The sequence below is a fragment of the Scatophagus argus genome, chromosome 9 (assembly GCF_020382885.2).
Source record: "Scatophagus argus isolate fScaArg1 chromosome 9, fScaArg1.pri, whole genome shotgun sequence".
Classification (NCBI taxonomy): Eukaryota; Metazoa; Chordata; class Actinopteri; family Scatophagidae; genus Scatophagus; species Scatophagus argus.
This window is the reverse complement of record NC_058501.1, coordinates 1,049,400-1,070,551: the sequence shown is the minus strand read 5'-3', so window position 1 is coordinate 1,070,551 and position 21,152 is coordinate 1,049,400. Positions and strand designations below refer to the sequence as shown.

The 21,152-nt window shown below is 40.3% G+C and overlaps 1 protein-coding gene across 1 annotated transcript; it reads right to left on the bottom strand.

The window, feature by feature from the left end:
• Positions 1-302: 302 nt before the first annotated feature.
• Positions 303-20,429, bottom strand: sacm1lb (SAC1 like phosphatidylinositide phosphatase b). The gene is made up of 20 exons (XM_046399313.1): positions 20,243-20,429; positions 19,702-19,799; positions 16,773-16,847; positions 16,497-16,624; positions 14,809-14,958; positions 14,267-14,326; positions 13,514-13,547; positions 12,979-13,080; positions 10,940-11,025; positions 10,073-10,159; positions 9,910-9,978; positions 9,020-9,099; positions 8,788-8,886; positions 8,549-8,687; positions 7,891-7,960; positions 7,674-7,746; positions 7,216-7,309; positions 4,295-4,387; positions 4,161-4,218; positions 303-3,974 (listed from the first exon to the last, which is right to left on the bottom strand). The coding sequence occupies exons 1-20, from the start codon at positions 20,269-20,271 to the stop codon at positions 3,838-3,840; spliced, it is 1,761 nt and encodes a 586-aa protein (XP_046255269.1). The 5' UTR covers positions 20,272-20,429; the 3' UTR covers positions 303-3,837.
• Positions 20,430-21,152: the final 723 nt, after the last annotated feature.

The window sequence follows — 21,152 nt, the reverse complement described above, 5'->3', positions numbered from 1 at the left end:
CGACAAACACCAGGCCTGCACTTTACAAAGAAAGTTAATAAAAGTGTGTTTGATGGTGATAATAAATATTGTAATTCAGTAGCAATATATGAAACTATATTCCAACTACTTTAATTGAGCCATACGAAGATAAGATAAGAACTTTATTGATCCCATAGGAAACTGAGATGGTTTTACCCATACAGCACTAGCATTCTGGTAAGGTACGCTGATTGGTCATTTAAGGATTTGTAACTAGCAACTTTACATTATGAAAGGCTAACTTCAATTATCATTACATGAACATAACCACAATAATACAGTTTCGGTTTTTGTATTTATTATAGTCCTTATGGGTTTACCTGTCGGTAGCTACAGCAGACTTTAGAAGCGTGGTGTGAAATCAAAATGGTAAATGCCGTAAACTGGCGCACAACGGCACAAATACGTATAAAAAGGTATTTCACTACAAAAAAAGCCCATGAAAATCTAATCTAATGGAACTATATCTGTTGTTTCTACTTCTAGAAATAAAAGTACCAATTCATTAACATACTACATTACAAGTCCTGAGTTCAGATTCCTCCTTGAGTGAAAGTACATTGATATTATAGTGAAAAGTAAAGTATCAAAGTATTTATTACTACTTTATCAGGTAGTGTAGACTAGTGGTTGTTTACCTCAGCTACTTCCACTGTGTACTACCTCCAGAACCATATTTATTTTACTTATTTTATTTTGTTTTACCTTATTCTATTATTATATGTTTCTTGTTCTTACGTTTTATTTATGCACCAATCACCAAGACAAATTCCTAGTAATGTGATAAATAATAAAGACAATTCTGATTCTGATTCCCAGTCTTGTGTTATTTAAATGAAACAGTCATGTCATGCCATGTGTTCATAAGGAAGCATGTGGTAGCATAATCAATGCTCCTAAAATTTCCATGGAATGCTGCCTGTTCTGCTCTGCTTTTGCTTTTATTCACAAGAAAATATTAAGTAAAAAAGAGAATTTCATAATGTTGAGCTTCTAACATGTTTTCAGAAATCTGTAAACTAAAAGCATGTAATCACTCAAAAGTATATAAGGCAATAAGGCGTGATGAGTTTTCAGTAAGTATTTTTCTCCTGTGGAGAAAGACAATTTGTTCATGACTTCAGACCATTCATGAGTTTCATTTGTACCAAAGATAAAATATTAAATACAAGAAAAGTGGTGAACGAATCCAAGAATGAACCTTTCATAACAGTGGTTCTTGCACAAGGCCCACTGATGAAAGAAGCCTAAATCTACCATTATACAGACAAAATTAATGATGCATTTGGGTGATTCTCATCAAGTTGGACATTCTAAGCAACCTGTAGCCTGACGGTTCTCGTGGAGGAAAATATGAAATCCCAGGATCAATTTAGAGGCGGCATCAAATTACACAACTCAACAGAACATAACATTAAACAACATTAACATTTAAAATACAGGAATATCAGAGATAATGCAACACTAATCAGAAAAATAAGAAGCATATGCATTTAACTCCATCCTAAATTAAAGCCAAACTCCAACAACTAACTAGCAGCTGACTGTAACTAGCAGGAATTATGATCAGATGGTCCGTATGCAGCTAACTCATTGCAGCAAAATCTGGCCAACATTGCTGAAAAAATATCGAACATAACACCACAAGGACAAATGGAAAAAGCAACATTATAAAGGAATAAATTCATACAGATCCCTCAGTACCAAAATGCAACTGGTAGCCTGCCACCAATACTCAGTCTTCTCTGAGTACATAAACAACCTGTAATTTCAGTTCATAGTGCTGCAGTGCTTCAGACTTAGCATCTTAAAAGACATCTTTGACACCCCTTTATACTTCCAATCTTAAAGGTACACTATATAGACAAAAGTATTAGGACTCCTGACCATCACATTCTAAGTGCATGGCCATTGGTGTGGAGTTGGAAGTAAGGTGCCCAGCCCAACCCCTGAAAAATAACCACATACCACACTTGAATTCAGTAATAAAGAGGTGTGTCCAAACACATTTGTCTATGTAGTGTATACTATGCCATATGTTATTTAAAAAAGCAATTTATATTTACATTTATTCAAATATAATACACCTCAGTCACCACTAGAAACGTGTGTTGGTGTCTTATATGTGCAGAGACCCTGCCGTCTGCCTGTTTTTTCTTGTGTTTCCCTCTATTTTGCTGTGTTCAGGATGTTTCTGGGTGTCAGTGATTCTGAAGAAAGGTGATTGTTGAGTCTCATTCCCAGGTTGTAGGTATTTGATGGTATTTCACTCAATCAACCAACCAAGAGCGTCACTATTTCAGCAGTGTGTTTAAAAACAGCAACTGACAAATTCTGCATAATATGCCTTTAAACAAGAACAAACAGTGAATATATCCAAATCCGAAATTTCTTATGTAGTGCTGAACCGGGTACTAACATGAACAAACCATAAGAGTTGAAGCCTGCCTTCTGCAGTACTATTTTCATTATGCAGTGGCTTTCATTGGTCAAATTCATACAATGATCCTGTGTACTAATGACTACCAATGACCAATGATCACCTAATCCTAAACATGTTAAATACATTATATACCCAACAGATTTCCCAACTATACAGAGAGATAAAGACTGCACAAATGCACCATTCAGCTGAAACACAAGCTGTTAACAGATACTGTATACATTATACAGAGGACTTCTAATGATACACTGGCTGTGTTATTAAAATTTCTTGGAGCCTTTAGAAAAGGACAGCCTTATGGACCCATTATTGGTCTTAAAATGCAGACTTTCACAGAGGCAGCATTTAACCTGGGACAGATCACCTGTACATAGGTAAACATATACTGGCAATGGCAAAAAGAAAAAGGCAAAAGGGAAATTAACAGTACATACAACAATTCATTTACAGCAGTTCTGAAGTCTGATCCCAATAATTTCCAACCGGGGGTCTGTGCTCCATGGGGTACTTGTGCTGTTTGAGGTATATGGAGATGTTGTAGAGCAATTCAACTAACTTGAAAAAAAAATCATCTACATGTTAAATCAGCTATAGCAATTCATTTTTTTCATATTTAATTATGTGTGAAAACTAGTTACCAAGCAAGTAGAGTAGATGAAATAGTCTGCATTAACGGTTGAAATAGACCAGTAATGGTAGTATGTAAACGGGTGGAATGTCCAGTTTTTAGACGTCCATGTGGTTGTAGTATGGTAGTATTAATGCAAACTTGACCAAATGGAACTATACAATGACAGTTCAGCTGTATGAATATGATGTAATATCTGTTATATCCACTTTTATACAATTAATTGTTAAATAACATCCAGTTTGAAATACATTCAAATGAACACATTTGGAACATAGATGAGATAATGGTGTTGGCTCATCGGACTGGGCTGTGAGGCACAGCTTATAGAAAAAGGTTGGGATCTACTGCTTTATGGGAATGCAATGGGACTAAACTGCAATTTTACTTAGGTCCTATAGCATGCCTGATCATCAACCAACCAATCAATCAATCAATCAAGTGTAATATCATCCCATATGAACAAACTCCAAAGGTTCTGTGTTCAGTAAAACATGTGGACAGACTGTCCTGTCCACATGACAGTCGCTGTCGTGTGGACAGCAGCAGGCCCATGCACTCATGTGGTCTCTGTCTTTCCACTGCCGTAGTGCACAAGGCCAGCACTGGTGCCCACTACCCTCCTCCAATCCACCCTACGTCAGTAAAGGCTCCAAGCCTGCTGATGCTGAGAGTTAAGTGATGAAGAGCTAGAGGATGAGGCAGTGAGCTCGCCAGGGCCAAGCTGCTTTCCACACACACACATTCAGTCCAGCTTCTCCTTCTGGACCAGCTTGGGAGCATCTACAAAGTCCAGTCCATTGAAGAGGATGAGACCACCCGTCACCACACTGGCTGTTCCCCAGAACAGAACATAAGCCAGAGTCTCAGTCCATGTGTCACCTGATGGCACAGCAAATCATACTGAGTCAGTGGAGGTAATTTAAAACTAATTTTAAATATTCAAGGAACTTTCCAATAAATTGTAATTACTTACATCATATGAATTTGTTTTAACATATATAAAAAAATCATGTCATTATTATGTTTGTGGGTATAAAAATTCTGGAGCATTGCAGTTTGTCTTACCAGCCATTAGCAGGCAGATGATACACATGGAGAATGCTACCACCATGATGATGGGCAACTAGGAAAGGAAGAGAGTCACATTAGACTTTGAAAGAAGAAAAATTCATCAGTCTTTCATCGTGAGTCCTTCTTACCGTCAGAAACTTCCAGTCTTTGGGGTCACGTAATGGGGTGGTCCAGTCAGCTTCATCAACAGCATAGTTCCCCAGGAACAAGTCGATGGAGTCCTACATTAAAACAAACCAATTGTTTCCTCCTCTGTCAACAGTTATTCTTTTCCTCCACTCTTTGTTTTTGAGTGGACCTCTAAATACCCAACATTAACTACCTAGCTACCCTATTACATTATACACACAAACACACACACACACACACACACACATATATATATATATATATATATATATATATATATATATATATACAGTACTGTGCAAAAGTTTGAGGCAGGTGTGAAATGATGCTGTAAACTAAGTATGCTGTCAAAAATAGAAATAATAATTGTATATTTTTAGCAATTTACAAAATGCAAAGTGAGCGATACAGTATAGCGTAGGGAGGGGAATCAGAAACCAGATGCAGCAGGACAACGACCCCAAACATACGGCCAATGTCATTAAGAACTATCTTCAGTGTAAAGAAGAACAAGAAGTCCTGGAAGTGATGGTATGGCCCCCACAGAGCCCTGATCTCAACATCATCGAGTCTGTCTGGGATTACATGTAAAGACAGAAGGACAGGAGGAAGCCTACATGCACAGAAGATCTGTGGTTAGCTCTCCAAGATGTTTGGAACAAACTACCAGCCAAATTCCTTCAAAAACTGTGTGCAAGTGTACCTAGAAGAGTTGGTGGTCACAAGAAATACTGACTTGATTTTAGATTTCTCTTCTGTTCATTCACTGCATTTTGTTAATTGATGAAAACAAACTATTAACACTTTCATTTTTGAAAGCATTCTTAGTTTACAGCATTTTTTCACAATTGCCTAAAACGTTTGCACAGTACTGTATATATACATACATACATATACAGAATACAGTTGAAAGAAAAAGCATGTGAACCCTTTGGGATTACTTGGATTTCTGTATAAATTGGTCATAAAATATGTTCTGATCTTCATCTAAGTCACATCACTAGATAAACACAGTCTGCTTAAACTAATACCGCACAAAAAATGATAAGTTTTCATGTTTATATCGAACACAACATGTAAACATTCACAGTGCAGGGTGGAAAAAGTATGTGAACCTTTGGATTTAATAACTGGTTGACCCTCCTTTGGCAGCAATGACCTCAACCAAACGTTTAATATAGGTGCAGATCAGACCTGCACAACGGTCAGGAGGAATTTTGAACCATTCCTCTGTAGAAAACTGTTTCAGTTCAGCAATTCTCAGGATGTCTGGTGTGAATTGCTCTCTTGAGGTCATGCCACAGCATCTCAATTGGGTTGAGGTCAGGACTCTGACTGGGCCACTCCAGAAGGTGTATTTTCTTCTGCTGAAGCCATTCTGTTGTTGATTTACTTCTGTGCTTTGGGTTGTTGTCCTGTTGCATCACCCATCCTCTGTTGAGCTGCAGTTGGCGGACAGATGGTCTTAAGTTTTCCTGCAAAATGTCTTGATAAACTGGGGAATTCATTTTTCCGTCGATGACAGCAATCCGTCCAGGCCCTGAGGCAGCAAGGCAGCTCCAAACCATGATGCCCCCTCCACCATATTTCACAGTTGGGATGAGGTTTTGATGTTGGTGTGCTGTGCTTTTTTTTCTCCACGCATAGCGTTGTGTGTTCCTTCCAAACAACTCAATTTTGGTTTCATCTGTCCACAGAATATTTTGCCAGTAGTGCCGTGGAACATCCAGGTGCTCTTTTGCAAACTTCAAACATGCAGCAATGTTTTTTTTGGACAGCAATGGCTTCCTCCGTGGTGTCCTCCCATGAACTCCGTTCTTGTTTAATGTTTTACTTATTGTAGATTTGTCAACAATAATGTTAGCATGTGCCAGTGATTTCTGTAAGTCTTTAGCTGACACTCTAGGATTCTTCTTCACCTCATTGAGCATTCTGCACTGTGCTCTCATGGTCACCTTTAGAGGACGACCACACGTAGGGAGAGTAGCAACAGTGCTGAACTTTCTTGATTTGTAGACAGTCTATCTTACAGTAGACACATGGACATCAAGGCTTTTAGAGATACTTTTGTAACCCTTTCCAGCTTCATGCAAGTCAACAATTCTTGATCGCAGATCTTCTGAGAGCTCTATTGTGCGAGGCATGGTTCACATCAGGCAATGCCTCAGGAGAACAGCAAACTCAAAACTGGTGTGTGTTTTTCATAGGGCAGGGCAGCTTTAACCAACACATCCAATCTCATCACATTGACTGGACTCCAGGTTGGCTAACTCCTGGCTCCAATTAGCTCTTGGAGAAGTCATTGGCCTAGGGGTTCACATACTTTTCCCACCCTGCACTGTGAATGTTTACATGTTGTGTTCAATAAAAACATGAAAACTTATCATTTTTTGTGCGGTATTAGTTTAAGCAGACTGTGTTTGTCTAGTGATGTGACTTAGATGAAGATCAGAACATATTTTATGACCAATTTATACAGAAATCCAAATAATCCCAAAGGGTTCACATACTTTTTCTTGCAACTGTATATAGTGTGTGCACGTGTGTGTGTGTGAATGTAGATATAGATATCTATATCTATATCTATATATATATTTTTTATACTTTATTTAATTTATACTGCGCAGAGCCCTCAAACTCTTCCACCTGAGCTGGAGGAGGAAACCCCTCTGGGGTGAAAGGGGGATTTTTAAAATATATATTAAAAACCATTATAAAAACTCCTCTCAATATCTGCACACCGACCTCAGGATCTTCAGTGAATAAAAACGCCATTTTAAAAGAGAAGTGATTGTTGAGTAGGTGGAGCCAGTTAGAAGCGCAGTGCAATTTACCAATAATAAGTATGGTTGGCTGTTGCAGAAAAGGATGACTACAATAGACTATCTGAGTACTTGAATCCATTAACGTTTGGACCCACCTGTCTAAAACCATCAGAGAAGTTGTTTTTGTAATATCGGATCATGGAGTTCCAGCCATCCATCAGCAGGCCCCAGTGAGTCCTTTTCCCTGTCCTGAAAGAACATGTCATTCAACATGATGCAGAAAATCACTAGAGGATAAATCTGAACCATATCCCTCCATTCCCTTCATGAACTTTCTTGTTGCATGTAAACGTAATAATTATAAACAGGCTTCATAGCAATAACAGGGCGAGGGAAAATTGTCACATAAGCAGAGAAGCCAACATCTTCATCCTTACAGACGGCACATACTGGCTGCATGAGCAAGCACGTGCACATTGTGGAATTTGTTGCTCTCTATTTCGATGCCTGTGTAAACAAGTTGAAGATGCCACACGGCCAGCCTGAGCTGCACAGCTCATGCAACACCCATTCGGCTCAGGTGTTGGCCCACCTTAGCTGTATGAAAACTGACCTGGTGAAATCAGTCTTCAAGGCACCAGTCCCAGCATACTGCTTGGCACAGGCATCAGCATTGTCTGCCCAGGCTAAAGGTGAAAAGACAGGAAAACCAAAGAAAGACAAATAAAAGAAGAAGATCATATTATCATATCTGACCTTGAATGTAAACCTGCCATGTGATTAGTTCAAAGAAAACTACTCAGGCCATTGCTATGTCAAGGAGAGCCCACCATTCTTGTATGTCTTCTCAAAGTCCAACTGCTCTTCAATCTGTTGGCCCATGTGAAGGATTCCCATTCTCTGCAGGCACACACACACACACACAAATATATTCCATCATATTTTAGGTTGAAATGTTTTTCTGCTCGGTTTAAATTTGTTGTTCTTAAAAAGTCAACAGTTCCTCCGTGTTTATGCTTTGTCTTGATAAATTCATTAGAATATATATTTTAACAGTACTAATTCCATCAGTGCAAAAGTATGGTCATGTCACACTCACCTTACTTCTGCTCTCACTTTCTACAGGTAAAATTCCACCTTGTCTGTTCACTCTGTCAATGCCATAAGCTAGTATTTGTCATTACTTGAATAACTGGATACCAGATTTTCAATGCTGTGTTATAAGAATTACAAAAATAGACAAGCAGCTTGACCATTTCAATTTAATTTAAAACATGTCAAATTTCAAATTATATTAGACTAATTAATATTCATTGAGAGTAAATAGTAGTGTGGTGAAGGGGACTGGGCAACGGAAATATTTCTTAAACCTCATATATCCCCATGGAATCCACTGTAACTGACACAAAATCAAGCTGAGGAAAGCCTTTGTCCATGTTCAGTTGTTTTATTAATGTGTCCACTTCCTGTATTATTATAGGGTCCTACCCACAGCTGGGACTGCAGAGAACGTCGGGCCAGCAGGCTCTGGATGACATTTGTACGGTCCAGGCAGTCCATGCAGTTGCTCCGAAATGTCCCCTCCTGGTTCAAAAGCACCTTTCCATCTGCATCTACCAGGAAATATCTGAATCCACATGCATATCATTACTTCTGATGTAGAGTAAACGGTACACCTGGTGTATTTTGTATAGAGACTCATGCAGAATGCAAAAAATCATACTGACCCAAATTCATCCTGCATTTCAGCGACCATGTCCACCAAGATCTGAAGGCGGTGCCACCTCATTCGACTGCATTCCTTATGGAAGTCAAAGGCTATATACCTACAGAAAATCATGCGTTTACCAGAAGTATAATGACTTCAATCAGATCTGAGGGCAAGCAAATATTAAGTACTACAATGTAAGAACCCAGCCACATGTAAAAGGTAAAAGACACAATTGGTGGTAATCTTACTTGATCATGCCATTACTCAATGTAGTCACCATCTTGTCAAATGCCAGCTCCAGTGGCTTTTCTGAACCATGTTGATTGATCTGTGCAAAAACAATGACAAGAACTCAGTGTTTTTATCTAAAAATAAAGCAAACACCATAAATATTATAGATAGCTAAATAGATAGATAGATAGATAGATAGATATATACTTTATTGATCCCAAGGGAAATTCAAGAACATATACATATGCACTATATAGACAAAGGTATTGGGATGGAGCAGCTTTCAGGGGTTGGGCTAGGCCCCTTAAGAGAAGTCTTAATTCTTCAGCATCGAAGACATATTGAACAATGCTATGCTTCCAACTTTGTGGCAACAGTTTGAGAAAAGACCTTTTCTTTTCCAGCACGACTGTGCCCCAGTGCACAAAGCAAGGTCTCTAAAGACATGGTTGGATGAGTTTGGTGTAGAAGAAGACTTGCCCACACAGAGCTCTGACCTCAACCCCATCGAACACCTTTAGGATGAACCGGAATCAAGACTGTGAGCCAGCCCTTTGGGTCCAACTTCAGTGCCTGATCTCACTATTGCTCAACTGCATGAATGGGAAAAAAAAATCCCACAGATACACTCCAGGATTATGTGGAAAACCTTTCTGGAAGAGTGGAAGTTGTTATAGCTGCAAAGCTGTCCATGTATTTCAAATGCAATGTCATTAAAGTTCCTATTGGTGTAATGGTCACTTTGTCTATATAGTGTCATGGTATTATTTCCTTTGGCTGATGCTCTGTAGTTAGAGGCATATATCATAGATGAAATTAAATTCTAGGTGGCACAGTGATTTCATAAAATGAAATCAGCACAAGCAACAAAAAACAAATGTGATAATTACATATTTTTTCATCTTACCAGGTTCAAAATGGTTTGTCTTCCATAGAGAATAATCTGTGAGTCAAAGTGTCTCTGGGATCCATCTAACTAAAGCGTAAAACACAGAAAAAAGGACAAATGTATGAGAAGATTTCAGATAAATAACTTAACAAACACAGAGAAATGATTTGTGTAAACTTACATGGTTGACTGTTTTGCTGATCTGTGGTTTTGGCTTATACTTGAGATTAGGTCTCTGGGACCAGTATAAGGGGATGGAGCCTCTTGTCTATAAAGAATAAGAGCATAATACATAAACATACTATAAGACTGCTTTGATGAACTTGCTTGTAAAAGTGACACTCGTGACCTGGGTTCAAAGAAGATGTACGTTTCTTTTCGTTAAATTAATGCCTGTGTTTGCCACTGACAGGCTCAGGTTATTCTTATTGTCAAAATCAGAATCAGAATTCCTTTATTAATCCCTGAAGGGAAATTCTTTAAATTTCCCTTCAGAAATTGTTCCTATTATTGTAACCATATGATAACATTACAGAAAGCATCCCTACATGAAGAATACGATGAAGAATAAAATTCTTTTTCGTTACCCAGAAACAGCTGCTGTCACTCTCGCCAATCATTCAAATCCAAAAGAAAAAACATAAACTCACGAAAACCACCTTGGCTTGTCTTTTCAGTGTTCCAACAATCGCTAACTCGGGTTTGGTAAAAATAAATCAATACCTTACACAAGAAGATGTGAAAATATCAGAACAGGAGTGAGAGGGCGCCGAGATAAAGAAATGGCAGGGAGAAAACAGCAAGTAGAGCCAGAATATTAATAAAAACGTCTTTCCCGCTTGTCTCCTGCACAGACTTGAGTTGAGTCACAAACATGCTTGTTTCACAGCGAGAGAGGGGGTCACCACAGGTTGGTCACAACCTCCTTGGAGGCGCATCAGGCATGCTTTAGCCCCAGTCTAGAAAGATGGCTCATCTTGAGTGTGACGCAGCACAAAACAACATGTTTACGCCAAATCTCTACTGTAGGATCAATGTTTGGGTTCACCTGAACAAAGGAAGCCTTGGCATTGTTGTGCTGCACTATTTGCTCTGTTTCCACATAGTTAGCAGCATGGCCTTCTGAATCAATGCCTACAGACAAAAACACAAAGAATGAAAGAAGTTAGACATCTAAAGGCTTCAAAGTCCCAGTAATGCAGAGACAACTTTTCCACTGACTTAATATCCACTGAATATGCCTGAGTAACATATCTGCTCAGGAGTTAAATTCACTTGAATGTATATAAACGGCTAGATTTCCTGACAAATGACATGAAACAAACGAATTGCGCCAGTCGTGGATCAGCGGTTAGGGTGTCGGACCCGTAACCGGTGGATCGCTGGTTCGATTCCCCGTACCGGTGTCCATGGCTGAGGTACCCTTGAGCAAGGTACCTAACCCCCACTGCTCCCCGGGCGCTGCACGCGGTCGCCCACTGCCCCGGGTTTGCTGTGTGTGTGTGCACGTCACTTGGGTGGTTTAAATGCAGAGAACAAATTTCGTTGGAGTGAGTTCCCTCCAATGACAAGATATGTCACTTTTCCACTGTTCTGTAGCGTTAGATGTGCCCAAATTTTGACTTTGAATTACTTTGTCTTTTGATTTCATCTAATATTTTAAGCATTGGGGAGTGTGCTGCTTCACACACATCTTCTACCCAGCAGCACAGAAGAGATACAACTGCCTACCTAACCCTATTTCTAAAATGTTGTGATACTATAAAATGTACATAAAAACACAGTCATTTGTAAGCAAACTGTTTACTGACAACAGGCTAAGAAAGTGTTCAGGAGCCCATGTAGTAACATCCTTTATACAATTATGTTTTTAACAAAGTAGTGAAATCAGAGCAATTTCCGAATTCATTAATACTCTGATATGCATCAAAAGATAATCAGACCCTCTGTAAGCAATGTCCATCCATTCATCCGTTTTCTATACAGTTTATCTGCCATGGTCGCGGGGGAGCTGGAGCCTATCCCAGCTGACTACGGGCAAGCGGCGGGGTTCACCCTAAACTGGTCGCCAGTCAATCGTAGTTGACACACAAAGACAGACGACCACAGATGCACACACTCACACATAGGGGCAATGTAGAGTAGCCAATTAACCTAACGTGCATGTTTTTGGGATTGTGGGAGTTGGAGTCAAGAAGAAGAAAAAACCCACACAGGCACAGGGAGAACATGCAAACTCCACACAGAAGGGGCCAGACTGGGATTCGAACCTACCAATTTACACACAAAAACTTTACGAAAACTGAAACTGTACTCGGTGGTACCACAGTATTAGAAGATAACAGATACCGTACTACTGATGCTCTGTTCTACAATTCTTTAATGTTAATTTACGTTATCTTGGATTTCTATAACGAATGATGATCATTAATTTCACCAGTTACTGGACAGTCCGGACAGTCCGCATCTCCTATGCAGGTGGACAAAGTGATGGTGACAGTGCTGATAAAAAACTGAGACAACTTTGATTTAAGATCGTAGTTGGCTTCTATCTTTTCGAATTAAAAAGGAGCTCATGGAATAGTTATGACTCACCACAAGTACCACAGCTGGTTTTGTTTGTTTGTTTATGATAACATGGATCTGATCAATGTTTGCTAATAAGCGAAATGAAAGATGTCAGACGAAAGGAGGCATCATTGCACAATCTGGCTTCAATTCATCACCTCACCATCTGCATTAAATGTTTGGAAGTAGAAATCAGAGTTTACCTCCAGGTGCCCACATTCTCCCATTGAGTTTGTTTGTTAGAAATCACAACTGTTGCGTGGAATGTGGAGTACACAACGGTTAGAAATGGATATGAACCTTCCGTAGAACAATTCAATTCATTCACAACAAAAGTTATGTTACGACACCTTCCAAATAGAGCAGGTCTAGACCATACTTTTTAAACTGGTCAAACAAAATGAACACGATGTTAGTATGGAAAGATTCCAACGATATAAGACAGGGTCCTCTTCAGAACTACTTCCGGCGGACATCAAACTGTGACAGTGGGGTCAATGGGCGGGACAGTAGTCTTACCTCGGACATAGTAACGAACGCCGGCTCTGAAACAGCTCCTCCTGGAGATAATGCTCCACTCAAACACCTTTCCATTGATGCAACTTGACTTCATGATGATGACTGGTCAACAGATGTGTTAAGATATTAACACTTCTGCTTGGAACAGTAAGGAGTCAGTGCTATACGCATAAGAAATAACATGAAACAAAATATAAATAAACATAACAATTGAAAGTGGGAAAGAACTTCTTCCCTGAATCAGCATCAAAAAGTTATTTTAATACTAAAGTAGCTTTTTGGGCAATTTATTGTAGATTGTCACTCAATAGTTTATAGGACATGAGAACATTGTTCTATCAACACATTTAGCAGCACAAAGCACACGGGACACTCATAGAAATTATAAATGTCTCAATAAAGGCTTTAACGCTTCACTCAGATGATGTGTTGAGATGAGTCTAACATGACAGGTGTCACATTCACTAAAATAGTGTTGTCTAATGTACATTTTAGTGGTAAACTGTGGCAGTCAGGCAGCAACAGGAAAGGATACAGCCATGGACAACAGGATACACAAACCTGTGTAACTGTAAGAGAAGGAGCAGTGTTAGACAATGAAACGCCTTACTGTCGTGCTTGTTTTTGTCATTCTATGAACAATTCATATGAGATAAAATCTGAATCCCTTTAACAACATTCTTGATGAACCAAAAAGAGAGAGCCTGAGGCTACCTCCACCTTAAGACCTTTAAAAGGCATATCTTCTCCTACGTTTGTGCCTTTAGAACCCCTAAAATAAAGATATTTGGCAACACAAAGTTTCAGCTGATAATTTTATCAGTGTAGCTGTGTTTCCTAAGAAAGAGTGCAAAAACTTTTGAATTTCCATATCAGAACCGATCAACCTCAGTAAAAGACGATGTCGTCCACATGTGGGCAAAACAACAAGGAAAAAAACAAGGAGGCCTATGGGGGGTGGCGTGTACATTATCACATTATTATTATTATTTTTTTAATGTGTCATGTTGGGAGAAGCTTAAGAAACTTTGTGAAATGTCTACAACAAATTTTTAATTACTTTCTTGTCAATTCAGTAAATGTTCTACATGAAGTTATTTCTTTCTTTTTGTAAAAAAAAAAAGACAAAGCAGCATGTTGGCTACTACTGCTGGTCTACCAGTTAAAAGCAACAAGGTATTTGGTTCATGCAAAAAGAAATATGTACTTATTTATTTGCATACAGAGTGGGTAAGTGAGATTGCGAGTGAGATGTCAAAACAAATGCTACGAAAGAGAACAGTAATACCTCTGGCTGTGCCATGAATTCCCTCAACAAGTGGCCATTCCAGACAAAACGCTGATCTGCCTGGAACAAGGTGAGTTAACACATGTTAACACATAACTAAACACACAGGCAGCCATGGTGGAACACTGTGAGGAACATTATGTAAGTATTATTTGATATATGATAAAATGTGTTTTACTTACAAGTAAATAACAAACAAAGTAACTACTGTTTTTGTGAATTTAATTCTCATTTTATGAATGACCTTTCTGACTGGGCATTTACACCAATCAGCCACAACATTAACAACACTGACAGGTGAAATGAATAACATTAATCATCACCCAGCTACACACTGCAGACCAAATACACCCCTTACAACCTGGAGGCCTCATCCTCAATGCACAGGACGCAAAAGGACCCAACATTCTAATGTCAGGGGTCCTACAAAATATTTAGCAGTTAGTTTTAACATTGTGGAGGATCTGTGTAATTCTGACCACTGCAGCCCCTCCAATCCATAGAGAGACTGGACTATATTTGGCATATACAGTATGTCTTACCCTCTCCAGAAGGCTCATCTCTTGAAATTCTGGGCTGGTATTTGCCAGGCGCTGCAGAGTGTGGGTTAGGTCATAGTCTGTAGCAAAGTAGAAGCCGTCTGTATGAAGCACATTGTTCATCATGGACAGGAAAGTCTTGTTGTCTTGCATCTATAACAAGTGACAGATCAAGCACCAGAGGTGAGAGACAAAACACTGAGTGGAGAAGGGCGGTAGTGTGGAATGTGTCTAGTAGAGGAAGCTAATGCCAGTAGATAAGACTCCCAGGTGACTTTTAATAATATCAAGAAAAATATGTAAATCCTCCCAATTGTCTGAACACACCCAGCTTCGTCAGATAAATGTCCAGTGCCGATCTGAACGACAGCAGAACCATGAAAAATATTTTACTCTTCTGTTCTTCATAAGAATATGTTTTTATTATATTTTATTTCTCACTTGACGCTAATCTGAAGACAAAGGGGAGTCAGAGTCTCTACTTTTCCATAAGGTGGTATTTTATCCAAGCCAGTGTGTATAAGGAGTGGAAATCCCACTGCTTGTTCAACAGGGACCACGAGAAGAATAACAGTGCGATTAGTTTAAATGGCTAAACTGTCAGAACATCTAGCCTGAGTCTGCAAATCACAAAAGATCAGAACTTCCCACAGAGCATTTAACACATCTCTGCTTTGCACAGCTTTAAATAGAGGGTGACCGATTAATTGGCGTTGGCTGAACTCCATGGCAACAGTGGCTGATGGCTGTGGAGCTCCCACTAGTTCACTTCAAGTGAAATTTTGTGCACGAAACTTTAAAAAATAACTGCTCAAACAACAACAACAAAAAAAAACAATAAAAATCCCATTAGATTTTTTATGGTTAGTATAATCAGTTCCAGATTTATTTATTATTTACTTTGAGATGGACGCCAGTTAAACAGTGTTCTAGTCTCCAGTCAAGGAATGTTCATTTCTGACAGTGTGATTGATTAATCAGCTATCGATTTTTTCCTGCTACAAACTATTGCAAAGCCTCTATTGGTAAACCGCTAGTTTCATAACAATTAGAGTGAAAGTTCATAGTTTTGGGTACACACACACACACACACACACACACCAACACCTGATCCAGAATGCGGCAGCGCATCTGGTTTTAATGAACCAGGTGCATGTCACTCCATTACTCATCCAACTACACTGGTCCCCTATGGTAGCCAGAATCAAAGTCACTAACACGGGCCTACAGAGTGACTTCGGGGTCTGCACCCAGCTACCTGAGCGTTCTCATTCAGGGCTTACAATCCTTCTTGGGCTCTATGTTCAGCAAATGAACTTCGTCTGGCTCTGCCATCCCTTCACACAAGGCACTCGTAAGCCAGACTTTTCTCTGACAACGTTCCACACTGGTGGAACAGTAAGAGCAGGGGCGTCCCTCTCTTCCTTTTAAAAGCATCTCTTCCAACTGCACCTTCTCTACTAACAACCCTAACCCTCTAACATTCTGTATACCAATCAGCCACATTAAAACCACTAACAAGTCACAGTGCATTGTAAACATATGATTAAATAAAATTAATCATATGTTTACAATGCCACGTTCTGCAGGGAAACCTTGGGTTCTCACAATCAAGAAGATGTTCTTTAACACACAGAGATAAGATTTGTTGTAATCTGGCGCTACATAAATAGAAATTGCACTGATCCTACCTGGTTGTCTGTCAGGTGTAGTATTGTCTTCTTATAGGAGATGATGTCAAAGTCGAGCGCTTTCCACACAGCATGGCCTAGCAAGTCTCCGACCTTCTTCTTCTTTGTGATAACAACCAGGTACATGCCTAACACAACCAGGTGTTTGGAGATGAGAATGCACAACGGAACACAGCACAATGCTGGAACCTCCAGTTCTCTAGCAGCTGATAGTTATAGTCATATTTTCTATGGCTGGATGGAACGTAACCTGCCTGCATTATGTATTGAACTTACCCGCCACTAAACGTATAGTCCCCATGAGTCCACATATTGGCCTGGTCTCAGCAGATGCGGGGATGTCCCTCCTTACTGAGGATCAGAGCAGAGACACAGCAGTGTAATGAGCTACACTATGAAACAAAGAGAAAAGACTGCAGTCCTCTTAATTGTATAGCAGCTACGTGAATTGAAGTCCAGCTATATGTGAAGATGAGCAGCCCTTGGTCCATGTATGGTGACAGCATACTAAGTACTATATCATGACCCTCATGATATAGTGACACACTGAGGTATTGCCTGACTTTACCACGATGTGCTATCTTAGAAACAAATCCAAGGTGCCAAAAATTGAGTACCAATAAAAAATATTTAAATTTGATTTGTATTTATTGGTTTCTAAATGCCCTTTGTTATTGCAAACAAGGCAAAGTGCACTGCACGTGGGAGGATGTGTCAGCCAACACAAACACCTGGCCTGACCTGGCTGGCTTAAAGTCACTTTAAGTCACTTAAAGTCGTGCAGCAGGTCTGAGGCTCTGAGACGAGTTGAGCGTTTCATCACTACAAGTGTAACATTAAACACAGCTACTGTGCAGCACTGGTCAAGGTTCAATCCACCTTTGGTCCAATACCTGCAGTTTGATATCCAATCACTCTGTGTCATCTTGTGCATCCATATCAAACTGTGTATCAGGCTAAAAAGCTCTTACTTTCGAGCTGAGGAATGCAAGGAGGGAATGCGAGCCAGTGGCTGGGAAAGACCGTGAGCATCCTACAGTCTCCCCCTTATCCACCCCACCTGAGTTAGAGGAAGAACAAGCAACCACATCCCAGGTGGGGTGCCTCCAATCGACATATGTATTGTACGTATGCATGTCCGAAAGACAGTCTGTGCTTCAGTGTAGTACAGTAGGCCATGGTACTCTGACAAGCCTTGTAGAAGATTCTGAAGTTGACGTAGGCTGCACGCATTCCACAGAGGACAAAAATGGGGGACAGTGGCTGCTGGTATCTGAATGTAGTTCAGCTGTCAGTGAGGGAAGCAATATAAGTAGCTAAAACAGCAGGTAACGATGTACCCAGAGCCCATTAGCTGAGCAGAAGGAGAAAGAAGGAAATGGTACTGCTAGCTCATGTTAAAACTGGATGAGCAGAAGCTAGCAGGGGTTTGTGTAGCCTAGTTTAGTGTGGCTAGCGACACGGCCTGAAAAACTAACTGCTTGGCATTTTTACTTAATAAAAGGACTAACAATTAACTGATCTGAACGGTGACATGTGTCGTGTGAACATGCCTGATGAAATTCCTTACTTGTGGTACAATATTAACTGGAGCTCACAGCGGCAGTCTCGGCTTGGCTTGAGTCATTCGAGATAATACAAGTTGTGTACCTTATGGAGGTGAGCTATCTGCAGAAGTGCAGTAAAAAGAGCCTGTGGTCTGCAGCTCTTCATCTAACATCTAACTGCGTCTGTTTCTGCCTGCACTCTTTTTCCCCTGTGAAATCATTGTACAATAGCCCACAACAATGCATAGCTAATTCTGTGCTAAACACCTTTCATTCTCTCCAATTTCTTAACAATAGAAGTCCCTCATTGTTTTTATAATAAAGCAACAACATTGGAAAATAAAGGGCTTTTCTATGTTTAAAAGTAGACTTAAAACCCTCCTTTTTGACAAAGCCTATAGTTAGACCAACCCCTAGTTATGTTGCTATAGGTTTACATTGCTGGGGGAGATCCTTAGACACCAAGCTTTCAGAGCAGGGGGACTCACTCATCATGTCCCATCACCGGTACAGTACTAACTTGTCCTCTCCCCCGGAGCTCTCATGCTCCATCTTTTCTCAGCACTTCCAGACTGCTGCTGGATCCAGAATCTCCTACCCCACCCTCCTGAGGCCTGGTACTGCTGCTGGATCCTGAGCCCTCTATGGCCCTGCCTGCTGCACTGATAGTGCTGCTGGATCCAGAACCCTCTCCATGGCCCTGCCTGGATCCTGCTGCTCCTGCTCTGCACTGTTCTCTCTATCCTCCCTGTCTCTCCTCTCTCCCTCTCCTTTCTCTCTCCATCTCCCTGTCTCTCCTCTCCCCCCTCTCCCTCCCAGGCGGTCACAGCAGAAGTCCGTCTACACTGAGTCTGGTTCTGCTCGAGGTTTCTGCCTGTTAACAGGAAGTTTTTCCTCACCACTGTCACCATATGCTTACTCAGTGTGGGGTTTTGCCCTGGGACCTGTTTCTCTCTGATTCTCTTCTTTTTGTTGAATGTGTTGTTTACACACCTGTAAAGTGTCTTGAGATAACTGTGTCATGAATTGGCACTTTAAATAAAACTGAACTGAATAGCTAGGAATAAGCATTTTAAGTAATTTCCATACAAGTACTCACATTAAATTATTAACACGTACTGGCAAAAAAATAATAAAGAAATTCAAAAATAGTTACATACCAGTACGGTCCGAAATGAACACAAATATGCAAAAATATGGGCAGGGCTTACAGGTAACAACACATCTTAAACGCAACATGTTTGATCATGATGGTTGTTGTATGATATGCAAGGTTAACGTTACACAGTTTACACTGCACATTCATGTTTTTAAATTTTCCTGCCCGTCCAGTGGGGGAATCGAACCGGTGACCCTCCGATCACAAGCCGCTTCTCCAACCTGCCATACGCCTTTAACCTATGTGTAGTACATGTATGAAGAGGCCTCTGGGCGAAGACATTCTACCTATCTGTCCAACTGTTGAAGCTTTTGTGTTTGAAGTTCACGTGCTGGAATTCACCTTTGTTTAGTCCGCTTGGAGTAAACAAAAATGTAAACAAAGTTGCAACTGGCTAGCTGATTTGCTGCAAAGTAACAGAAGACTTTTGAGACACTTTGTATCTAATTGACATGCTCTCATTTAACTCTAACACTAAAACCACCAAGCCTGTGCTTACCTGTGAGAGTCATCTCAGTTGAGACTCTGTCAATAGCGAGGACGTCCCCGGAGCCATCGTCGCAAGCTTCTACGTAAAACTTCTCTGGTGTGGTGCGCCTGTTGTAAGAGACAGGAACTCACTGACATCACACGACCAACAGCAATCACAGAAACCAAACCGTCAGAAAACACCCATTAGCTATTTGAGCTAATGCAGCATTGTAACTAACTGGTAAGCAGCTGGTAACAACAAGCTCACACAACACAACATTATGAAACCCAATTAGCTTCACCCGGAAGCACGGGAGTGCCGTTTAACCATATTCTGTCAATCCAACACGTTCAAAACCGTCCATTTGTGATGAAAACTTTCTCCGGGATCAGATGTAGCATTGGCTGCATGACCAATAACACGATACATGGGCTGGCAAGGGACAATTCAGGTGTTCAACCGGTTTATCGTTAGATTTGTCGCGATGAAGTAATACAAACTCCTCGCCTCTTCATTCAGTGAGAAAATAAAGCTACATGATGTTGCGATAGAGATCCACAGTACTTACAAGTTGAAACTCTGATAGGTGCTCGCCATCTTTCCTCCCGTTTGACCTCAGTGACGTGGCAACGACACAGCGGCTTTTGCTGGGGGGGGGGGGCAAACGGCACTCTCTCCATGCGAGAGGGAGGGGCTGTCTTTATATATGTCAATGGTGCACACCACAGATGGTGCACACGGTTCATAAACGAGATCTTACAGGAGTCATTTCCTGTATTTGTGTCACGTGGGCTTCGCCACTGCCCCGCCCCTTTGTGAGACTAGCTGCAGGCCAGATGAGTCTGATTGCAGTCACGGCGGGTCGTTCATGTCATGTACTCTTCTTTGATTGGTTTATATAGGACAGGAACGCCTACTGCTATGATTGACGCCACGCCCACTTTCTGTTATTATTGGCCTGATAGAAATAAGAACGCGTTGTTCGCAAAGCAGCAGCAACTAACTTCAGTCCCATGCAAACAATGGACAAGATTTTAGTGAAGAAGGTTACCCTCTTTTTATAAAATTCATAATGAAAGAATTAATGGTGATTGTATTTTTCAATATAGAAAATGCTTATGATTCTATGTGGAGAAAGGGAGTGCTAATTAAACTGAAATATAACATGTACTTGACATAATAAATGGAATACCACAACAGAGGAACAACAAGCAAACAAAGGGGGAAGGAAGTTGCTCTAACAGTGTTAAGATTTAGTCATACAGGTCTCAACAAGACTCCTAGTGGGGAAAATAAATTGAGAAGAATTGCTTTCACTTTAAAATAACAGAAAAGGTTGAATATATACTTATCGAATGTGATAAACATAAAGGAAGAAAGGGAAGGGCTCTTAATAAGGAATTTAACAGAAATGCAAATAATTCGAATATTGAAGGGAATAAAATCTTGTGTCCTTGATAGGATCTGACAGTATCTAG